Source organism: Lampris incognitus, chromosome 2, assembly GCF_029633865.1.
Source record: "Lampris incognitus isolate fLamInc1 chromosome 2, fLamInc1.hap2, whole genome shotgun sequence".
NCBI lineage: Eukaryota > Metazoa > Chordata > Actinopteri > Lampriformes > Lampridae > Lampris > Lampris incognitus.
Window position 1 is genome coordinate 2702456 of NC_079212.1, and position 11461 is coordinate 2713916.

General features: G+C 46.0%; 1 protein-coding gene across 1 annotated transcript in view; it reads left to right on the forward strand.

The window, feature by feature from the left end:
* The window catches only part of magixa (MAGI family member, X-linked a), a 106589-nt gene that overhangs the window by 63268 nt on the left and 31860 nt on the right, over nucleotides 1–11461 (forward strand). Inside the window, exons 13-16 of the mRNA XM_056274205.1 lie at nucleotides 7543–7618; nucleotides 8052–8245; nucleotides 8473–8479; nucleotides 11294–11461. The exon at nucleotides 11294–11461 is cut by the window's right edge and continues 120 nt beyond it. Coding sequence (XP_056130180.1) covers nucleotides 7543–7618; nucleotides 8052–8245; nucleotides 8473–8479; nucleotides 11294–11461 — 445 coding nt within the window. The remainder of the gene's footprint in view (nucleotides 1–7542; nucleotides 7619–8051; nucleotides 8246–8472; nucleotides 8480–11293) is intronic.

Consider the following 11461-nt stretch of genomic DNA (forward strand, 5'->3'; position numbering starts at 1 on the left):
CACACTTTCATTTTGTTCCGTCTAGATTACTGTAACTCCCTCTACTCTGGCTTCAACCAAGCTCCTCCTAAATCGTCTGCAGTTGGTTCAGAATGCAGCTGCTAGACTACTAACTAGAATTAAACTACGAACTAGAACTAGACTACTAACCAGAACTAGACTACTAACTAGAACTAGACTACTAACCAGAACAGAACTAGACTACGAACTAGAACTAGATTACTAACCAGAACTAGACTACTAACTAGAACTAACCATAGGTCCCATATTACCCCTGCTCTTGCGTCCCTCCATTGGCTCCCCGTAAAATTTAGAATAATCTGCAAGATCTTATTGATTACATTTAAAGCACTGCATGATCTTGCCCCCAGTTACGTTCTGATCTTCTCATCCCTCATTCCACTTCCCGACCACTCCGATCCTCAAACCTCAGTCTTTTATCCATCCCTCACTCCAACTGCAGAACAAAAGGTGACTGCACCTTTGCAGTTTTAGCCCCAAGTCTGGAATAATCTCCCCCAATCCATTAGACTTGCTGAATCACTGGACTGTTTTAAGCAGCTTCTAATAACCGTCTTTTCAGGCAAGCCTTTTTATAGACTCCCCCCCCCAACTTCTGTTTTGTTTCATTTTTAGCTTGGTTTGTTACTCCCTATGCCATGTTTTATATTCATTCAATTTATTTTTTATATTTACTCGTATTTTGTGTATTGAGTGTAAAGCACTTGGTAACTGTGCGTTTTTAAAAGTGCTATATGAATACAAAAATTGCTTGCTATTAAAAAAACATATTTCAAAACTTACAACTGAGCGTTGCTTTATTCACGACTGTTGTTGGCCACAGCCATGCAGTATAGACCGCCAGTAAACCCCACTCACAGGCCATCTCTCTCTCCAAAGACCCAACCCACTAACCCTTGACCCAGCAACAGTGTACCCCCCCCCCGAACAGCAACTATATACAACTAACACTTATACCCCCCTGGTTAACCTGAACACGCCACAGTATTTTACCTAAAACATCATAAACAAAACAATGCAGTAATAATAATAAATGTAACTACAGTACAGTATGTATAGTAGTTGTGAGAGAGAATGTGTGTATAGGTATAAAAACATTAAAGAAAAGTGTCTTTATTCATGCTCGGTAGTCCAGGTAAGATGATCACCGTACAACGTGGTATCCAGATGAACTGATTCCACTTTTGTTGACTAAAGAAACATTTCTTACATTTCAAACTCCGCACCTGCCACTGTTTATTATTTCCACTTTTGTTTTAATCATAATCGTTCTCCTTTTCTTCGGTGCATCACCATCACTTGCATCAGATTTTACGTTTGAAGCCATGATTACGAGGGTGAACACAAAAAAATTTAAGTGAAAACACAACGCACACAACAATGTTTATGCAATCCGACTTAAAATGGCGATGACGGCGTGGCATTGTCCTCCCTTGGGCCGACGAACCGCCTAAAACGCGCTGTGTTTTGAGCGTTGCGCGCCACGCAAAGTAATCTGTCCGTTCGTTAGTACGAACCATTTTGTGTAACTCGATTTTTTAAAATAATAGGCTTTACGGATGTCGGTTCATAAGTACGAGAGTTCGTATGTTGGGTGTTCGTGACCCGGGGACTACCTGTACAACAATACAACATGACAACACAAGGACTCTTCACAAATCAAAATAACACAACAATGCAATACTATACCATACTGTACTATACAACACTAAACTAGACAAGACTATATAATACCACAATCCGATCCTACATGAACTGAAATATGAATGACAGCCTTGTGAATGAATGGCAGATGGGTATTGTCTGAGCATTCTGAATCACACAGATCATTTCAAAATGAAACCACTACATGATTACGGTGCAGGCACAGTACTGGTTTGGTGATTACTTTCTGATCATGTCTGTTCAGGTCAGTAGGTGTTCTCTATCATTCTCTTTCATTTTTGATCCACATAAAAGTTGTAGACATGAGCCAACTGATCCGCTTCTTCATTTGAACTGCTTCATTCTATATCACAGGATATGGCGACAGGCATTGGCACAAGTCCATGAATACTGGGATGGCATCCAGCACTTCACCTGTGCCCCCATCCATAGGGTTAGTGGTTGTGTCAGGAAGGACATCCAACGTAAAATTTTGCCAAATCAATATGCAGATTGACAAGACCATACCAGATAGGTCGAGGCTCCATACCGGATCAGTCAAGGCCCAGGTTAAAAATGGCTGCCATTTGTGCTGTGCCCTCTCAGGGTACTGATATAAACTATAAAATCTGCTGTGGTGACCCCTGAAACCAGAGAACAGCTGAAAGAAGAAGATTCTATACCACAGGTGAAATAACTTGAGAGCAATTTAACCAAAGTGTTCATGGTTCAAGGTATTAGTACACCAGAGATAAAGCTTTAAAAGAGGACATTTATTTGTATGCATGTATATATGTATGTATGTAGGTAGGTAGGTAGGTGCTATGTTTTGCACAGGATGATGTGATGCGTCTAGTGAAGTAGTTAGAGGAAAATGCATGCTCGCTTACCGCCTGCTTTTCTAACCTCTCACTTACAGCTTTCTGCCGCTGGCTAGCCCTTGTGGTGAAAAAGGAAGCAGCCCAGTGTATAAGCCTTCCCTACCAGTACATAGCCTCTCCTTCACCAAGACCCCTGCCAGGCCTCCTCGTGGCCACACACGGTAATTGGGTGCCTCGTGGCCTCAGGGAGACTTGGTAGGGATCTCGGAGCTGTAGTGGTCCCGAGGCTGTTTATGGTCAACCACTGCCCCTCTGCCTTGTGGGAAGTCTATTGAGACAAAGGCTTGGAAAGCACACCCCGAGAGAAAAGCAGCATGTTTGGCGGCACACATTTGGTGGTTCTTCGACAGTCTAGAGTTTCCGGCATCCTCCTGCAGTCATGATGGGTGACTGGTCATCATGGGTATAAACCCTTACCACCAGGACCAACCTGTCATGGCAAAGACAGTGCTACTAAGGACCGCGCACCCCCTGTGGAACTCTTAAAAACTTCCTTGCGTTGGTCTCAAACTCTGAACATGGTGTACAATATCTGGCCTTATATCTGGTTAAAGTTTGGTGGTGTTGGGTTGTCTGGTGACGGGAGCAGGGTAGATTTGGCCTGGGAGCTCCTAGTCAGAGCCCTGCACATCAGTGGCATGGGGTATATAGTCGCTAGAAGCTGGGATTGAGTGGCAGCTGCTTTCGGCAGTCCCCCATGTGACTGAGCAGCCCTATTTAGGGACCACACTGCTCATCCCAATTGGGGAGGGGCCTAGAAAAGGTGACCTAAAAATTGTCCACTCAACCAACTTCCTGGGTAGGTTACTGTGCCTACCGGGAATTCCATCCTGCAGTAAAAACAAGAAAATGGCAACATGGAATGTTAGGACTCTCCTTGATAATGTTGGCAACAGACCACATCGAAGGACCACGCTGACTGCTAAGGAACTGAGACACTACAACGTCGACATCGCTGCTCTCAGCGAAACCAGGCTCCTGGGTGAAGGCTTCCTGAGAGAAGAAGGAGGAGGGTACGCCTTTTTCAGAAGAGGCTATCCCCTTGGTGGACAACATCAGCATGGTGTTGGACTGGCAGTCAAGAACAGCATTCTACCAAGCCTCACTGAAATGCCCACTGGACTAAGTGAGAGGCTAATGACCCTCCGTATCCCCCTAGCAAAGGCACGCTATGCCAGTCTGTTAAGTGCATATGTGCCAACACTACCATCTGACAATGGTGTGAAGGACATCTTCTACCAACAGCTAGATGAGGCCCTTCATTGTATCCCAAAATAGGACAAGAGCCTTCTTCTGGGAGACTTTAATGCTAGGGGTAGGAAAGAACAATGGTATATGGAGTAGAGTACTGGGTAGGCATGGGGTTGGTCAAGTTAATGCAAATGGTCTGAGGCTGCGAACACTCTGTGCAGAGCCTGACCTCACTATTACGAACACACTGTTTCAGCAGAAGACCAAATACAAAACATCCTGGATGCACCCACGATCTAAACACTGGCACCTGATTATGATATCACAACAAGACGTATTGACACTAGTGATGTCTTGCTGACCTGGGCCATGAGAGGTGCAGAATGCTAGATGGATCATGATCAAGCTCCACATCAAAATGCGCCCCCACAGCATCTCAAGAAACCTATAAAAAAGCAACTGGACTATGCTAAATTGAAGTCAGCCCCAGCATGGAATGAGTTCCGTCACTCTGTAGGCACGATGGCAGTAGAGTTTGACGCAATTCTGAGTTCTGACAATTCCATAGATCAGACATGGACCTCCCTAACCTTGTTGTACATCAAGCGGCAATCGACTCTATAGGCTACAGAGCCAGAAAACATCAGAACTGGTTTGACGAGAACTCTCATCACATCCCTGCTTGAAACCATGCATAGGGCACACAGGACTACTATCAACTGCCCTGCATCTACCAGCTTTTGGCAGCAGTGGCAAACGGCATGTAATGGCGTCTGCGGTGGTGTAGCGGTCTAAACAATAGCTTTGTGCCGATGCAGTTGCCCACTGGGGACCGGGTTCGCGCCCCGGTCTCGTCAGATCCGACTCTGGCCGGATTCGATGAAGCAGCAATAATTGGCAATGCTATCTTCGGGAGGGAGGTGAAGTCGGCTTGTGTTCGTCACATGAATGCGTCTCTGGGTGTGTCGGAAAAAGCAGTGATTCGGCCTGGATTCGCCTTGTCACGGAAGTGGCAGAGCATCCTCTTCGAGACTGCCAGCCAGAGAGATGCAGTTGGCGAACGCATACAGTACGAGGATGGGTGTTTGAATTAGAATAGGGAGCGATTGGCCACTAAATTGGGAGAAAAAGGGAAAAATCAGAAATAAATAAATAAACAGCATGTAAGGAGGTACAAACAACCTTGCGCACTCTGCAAAATACATGGTGGATGAAAAAAGCTCACGAGATTCAATCATATGCTGACAGAAATGATTTGCACAACTTCTGCAATTCTATAAAGACTATATATGGTGCTAGAAACTGTTCTATCACACCCTTAAAACCAGCGGACGGGCTGACAACCCTGAAAGACCAAAAGCAGATCGTGGCAAGGTGGGCTGAACATTTTGAAGCCCTACTTAACCAGCACTCACCAATCGACCAATCCACCCTGGATGAGCTGCCAATTCATCCACCCATCCCAGACCTTGACCACTCACCAACTTTTCAAGAAGTACTTGCAGCCATCAACTCCCTCAAGAACAATAAGTCCCCTGGCAGTGTGATGGTATCAGCAGAACTCCTAAACTAAGGAGGATACTTGTGCACCAGAATGATCTATCAGTACATCCTGCAGGTGTGGGACCAGGAGAGTGTCCCTCAACAATGGAGGGATGCTAAAATTGTCACCCTGAACAAAAACAGGGGTGACAAGTCCACCTGCGGCAACAGTCATGGCATATCCCTACTAGCTGTTGCAGGCAAGGTCCTAGCAAAGGTCATGCTATGCTGGATGGTGATGCACTTGACAGAACATCTGCTGCCAGAGTCACAGTGCGGTTTCAGGAAGAACAGGAGTACTGTGGATATGATTTTCCCAGTAAGATAGCTACAAGAAAAGTGCCGTGAACAACATCAGTACCTTTTCAGGGCTTTTGTCGACCTCTCCCAAGCTTTTGACACTGTGAATCGAGAGCTACTTTGGAAAATCCTGAGAAAGTTTGGCTGTCGAAGCAAATTTATGAACATTCTATCACAGTTGCATGATGGGATGTTGGTACGGGTGGCCATAGGAGGACAAGAATCGGAGCCCTTTAATGTATGCACTGGAGTGAGGCAGGGGTGTGTGCAGGCACTGGTACTCTTCAACATTTACCTCCTATGTGTAACAAAACTTTTTCATAAAGATCTGGAAGACAGTAGTGGGATCACAACAGACTTTAGGCTAGTTGGAAACCTCTTCAACATCCGAAGGTTTCAGGCAATCATCAAGTTGTCTGCAGTGCAGGTCCTTGAGCTGCAGTTTGCTGATGACTGCACTCTTGTAGCTCACACACCAGAAGATGTGCAAACCATCCTTGCTGCAGTTGTCAAGTCAATTTTATTTGTAGTTGTGAATGTGACAGTTGTGAATGCCTACAGCAGGCTGGGTCTATCAGTCAACACCACCAAGACTGAGGTGTTATGCCAATGGAGGTCAAGCCCCCCATCCACTATGCCTGTCTTCACTATAGAGCACCAACCACTCTCAGTTCCATCTTTCAAATGCCTAGGCAGCATCCTTTCTGAGTGCTGTAACACTGATCACGAAACTCATAATAGAATCAAACAAAGCCGTCTGCATCACAACTCTCCTATACAACTGTGCAGCCTGGCTCACATACAGCCGCCACCTAAGGTTGCTGGAACGGTTCCACATAAGTTGTCTGCAGAGAATCATGGGGATCACGTGGTGTGACTGTGTTCCTCATGCTGACATTCTTGCTAGGACAAATTGCAAGAGCATAGAAGCCAGGGTCACTGAACACCAACTGCGCTGGCTTGGGCATGTCATCAGGATGCCTCAGGAACGCCTCCCAAGTCAAGTCCTGTATGGACAGCTTCACCTGGTCTGCTGATCCGCAAGTGGTCAGAAGAAGTCATGCAAAAACCAGCTAAAACATCACTGAAGACGTGTTGTATGGATCCTTTCAGACTGGAGCAAGCTGCCATCAGCCATTTCAACTGGCGGGAGATCTGCCACAGAGGTGTAGAACAGCCGGGAATGGAGAGGAATGTGAAAAAACAACAGAAAAGACTGAGGAGACACACAACCATGCCTGCCCCCACTAACCCAGAATTCATATGCCCAACGTGCAATCAAACTTGTGGATCAAGAATTGGACTCTACAGTCATCAAAGAACATGCCGTTAACGAGGAGGGTCGTCATTATTGGACTCGAAGTCGTGTTTTTCTCGATGTCTGGCGAAGACTAGTTGAAGCGACATTCTTGCCTGTTCTTGACTATGGTGATTTACTGTACATGAACACATCAGCCCATTGTCTCCATACGTTAGACACTGTGTATCATGGAGCATTATGGTTTGTTACAAACTGTAGAGCTCTCACTCATCAGTGTCCTTTACTCCAAAGTCAATTGGCCTGCTCTATCAACACGGCGACTTAGTCACTGGTATGTTTTTATCTATAAGGCCATTCTGGGTACCCTCCCCTTTTATTTATCTATCTTTCTGTCCATAACACATGGCACTTATGGGTTACGGTCTCAGGACACCTTGCAAATGAATGTTCCTAAAGTTCGGACTGAGTTGGGCAAGAAGGCCTTTATGTTCTGCACCATCTGCCTGGAATAAACTGCAGATGGACTGCCAGCAAGCATGTATGTATTTATGTATGTATGTATGTATGTATGTGTGTATGTATATGTAGGTAGGTAGGTAGGTAGGTAGGAATGTGTTAATATCTGTGACTGTGTGTATTGGTCCTGTAGAAGACAGTATTCACATTGTGTTCAATGGAAATAAACTTTGTTTCCCATTAAAGGTCCAGAGAGTCCTGCAGGAACACACCAAACAGGGAGAAGTGGTGTTACTGGTTTATAGAGGAGGAGGAGGAGGAGGTATGCACACACACACACACACACACACACACACACACACACACACTATAGTAATTAAGATGATCTACAGACAGTGTGGTGTAGTTTGACTCCATCAGGAGAGTTGGCAGCGTGGAGTTGTGTGTTGTTTGACAGCATGCTGTTTTACAGAGCAAGCCTCAGATACTCAGTAACAGAGGGGAGATGGAAAATCTTAATAAAAAAACACAATTTGGAAAAGAGTTTGACACCTGTTAACTACTTTGATGCCTATCTCTCTCTCTCATAGTCTCTCTCATGGTCTCTCTCATAGTCTCTCTCTCATAGTCTCTCTCCCTTGTACCTCAGAGAAGTTTTAACAGGTTGATGCATCTTGAACACAGCAAAACTCTCTCTTTCTATCTCTCTCTGTCTTTGTCTCTCTCTCCCTGTCTGTCTCTGCTCCTCCCCCCAGGTCCTGTCTGCTCTCCTGTAGTCACCCCTAACCTCTATAAACCACTCCCGTCTCCTCTCACCCCCTCGTCGTCCTCCTCACACCCCCAAACTCCCAGCTCAACCGACTTGCCTTCCCCAGCCTCAGGTGCCTTGTTGGGGGGCGTGCCCCCTCTCAGCCAGGCTGGCTTGGCCCTTGGAAGCCCCCCAGAGGGCGTTATACAAACCCCCACAAAAATCCAAGGTAAATAACACATTTATATTTTACATTTACTCATTTAGCAGATGTGCTGATCCACACTGACTTACAAGAGAGTGGTTTGCTTGTTTGTGGCTCTGCTTACTTTTTAACTTTTAACAACTCCGCTGCTCTGGTGGCCGAGCAGAATAAACTGCCGTTCTTGCAATCCGCTCGTCATGTGGCCGGGAGGTTCGTATCCCAGACTCACCGTAACCAGTCACGGCCAGAGCGTCCACGGGGTAAGGCGTTCATTAGGCCACCCTTACCCGAGGGATAGTGGGTGTAGATTGGCGTCGTTTTCCAGCAACCCCTCTGGCCCATCTGAGCGCCTGCAGCCAATCAACCGAAAGTATTCTCCCTACGTCTCCTTCGCGGCCTGAAGGTAATGCAATCCATGCGAGGCTTCAGCGTGGCAAATAGCCAGAGCAGCTGACACGGGTTTGAAGGAAGCTGGTGTTACGACTATCTCCTTCCTGTGGAAATGTGAGCCAGGGGAGTTATTCCACAAGAGTTCCGGCCATATGCCATTGGGTTAATTGGGTGGGATAAGGGGAAAAACTAGAAATAAATGTATACAAAAAAAACCCCAACTCCTAGAGACCTTTTGGATTATCTTAATTGATTTCATGGTTTGCCTGTTTTATGGACTTTTATCCAACCATTGATTGTTGCACTCCTGCACTCCTGGTGAGAACCGTGTGGTCTCAATCCTCAGCTGACAGAGCTAACGACTAATGGATGCCTGAGAAGTGGAGAAGAAGCATACTGGTACCGATTTTCAAGAACAGGGGCAATGTGCAGAACTGTAGCAACTACAGAGGTATAAAGTTGATCAGCCACAGCATGAAGATATGGGAAAGAGTAATAGAAGCTAGGTTAAGAGGAGAGAAAGAGTAATAGAAGCTAGGTTAAGAGGAGAGAAAGAGTAATAGAAGCTAGGTTAAGAGGAGAGAAAGAGTAACAGAAGCTAGGTTAAGAGGAGAGAAAGAGTAATAGAAGCTAGGTTAAGAGGAGAGGTGGTGATCAGCAGCAGCAGTATGGTTTCATGCCAGGAAAGAGCACCACAGATGCGATGTTTGCTTTGAGAATGTTGATGGAGAAGTATAGAGGAGGTCAGAAGGAGTTACATTGTGTCTTTGTAGATTTAGAGAAAGCATATGACAGGGTGCCGAGAGAGGAGGTGTGGTATTGTATGAGGAAGTGGCAGAGAAGTATGTAGGAGTGGTGCAGGATATGTATGAGGGCAGTGTGACAGTGGTGAGGGGTGTGGTTGGAATGACAGATGGGGTCAAGGTGGAGGTGGGATTACATCAAGGATCGGCTCTGAGCCCTTTCTTGTTTGCAATGGTGATGGACAGGTTGACGGATGAGATCAGGCAGGAGTCTCCGTGAACTATGATGTTTGCAGATGACATTGTGATCTGTAGTGAGAGTAGGGAGCAGGTGGAGCAGAGCCTGGAGAGGTGGAGGTATGCACTGGAGAGAAGAGGAATGAACGTCCGTAGGAGCAAGACAGAATACCTATGTGTGAATGAGAGGGAGGACAGTGGAATGGTGAGGATGCAAGGAGTGGAGGTGATGAAGGTTTATGAGTTTAAATACTTGGGGTCAACTGTCCAAAGTAACGGGGAGTGCAGAAGAGAGGTGAAGAAGAGGGTGCAGGCAGGGTGGAGTGGGTGGAGAAGAGTGTCAGGAGTGATGTGTGACAGAAGGGTACCAGCAAGAGTTAAAGGGAAGGTTTACCAGATGGTAGTGAGACCAGCTATGTTGTATGGTTTGGAGACAGTGGCACTGATGAAAAGACAGGAGGTGGAGCTGGAGGTGGCAGAGATGAAGATGATAACATTTTCATTGGGAGTGATGAAGAAGGAAAGGATTAGGAACGAGTATATTAGAGGGACCGCTCAGGTTGGACGGTTTGGGGACAAAGCAAGAGAGACAAGATGGAGATGGTTTGGACATGTGTGGAGGAGAGATGCTGGGTATACTGGGAGAAGGATGCTGAATATGGAGCTGCCAGGGAAGAGGAGAAGAGGAAGGCCAAAGAGGAGGTTTATGGAGGTGGTGAGGGAGGACATGCAGGTGGCTGGTGTGACAGAGGAAGATGCAGAGGACAGGAAGAGATGGAAACGGATGATCTGCTGTGGCAAAAGTAGTAGTAGTAGTTGTAGTACATATACTACATAATAATAACATCATGGCCAAGAGTACATGTCATGTGGTGTACATTTAGTGTAACTGTATCTTAGATCATATACTATAGGCGGTGAATAAGAGAGCGCAGTACAAAGTAGATTTACATTGACAAATATCAGGACAACAGACAAATCACTATCAGTATATTTGATATACAGTTAAAAAAACCTGCCCTTCGATGAGCCGTGCAGCAAGGCAGTAAAGTCATCAGTTCTCACAGAGGCTTCTCTGGATCAGGCTCTAATGATAGCAGATGTGGTCTGCTGTCAACTACCGTTACATAAACTGTCATCTATTGAACTCTACTGTCAATTTCTAAACTTAGCACAAAAAGTAAGGAAATGTGTGTTTGGTAGATTATGTCTTTGTTTTAACGATGCTTCTTGGCAGTAAATCTTCTGTCAGGCAGCTGATGGTCAACACCTGGGGGACCAGAAGCTCAACACAAGAGTCAACAGCAACAGCAAAATAAGCTGTTTGGCATTGGCAGAGAAGATTTGGCCAATGTTTCATGGGCACAGCCCACATACTCAGCTCTGCTGCTCATCCCACAAATGCATGTTCCTTACACATGTGGCCCCATTTAAAAGGCAGATAAACAGGCTTTCCAACGCTATAAGATTTATTGCCAAGAAGCATTGTTACAACAAAGACATCATCTACCAAACACACATTTCCTCACTTTTGTGCTAAGTATATTTTTACTGTTGCTGTCTGTTTCTACTTGTTTCTATTTGGTTCTTATGCTCTTGCAGACTGGAAGTGCAGTTTAGGACCATGTAAATAAATTGGACTGTGTTTGACGCCTTGTCGTCTGTCGCTCCTAGGGGCCCCTCCCACCCAGACGGCAAACGGCCCCCCGGTCTTGGCTCTGGTCCAGAGCACCAGCTTCCTGGACTCAGTTCCTGTGACGCTGACGCTGGAGCCTCGTGATTGGCTGGGAGTGGAAGAGAGTGCCGGGGGACCGCCTCCTGTCAGAGGAGCAGCGCTGGGAG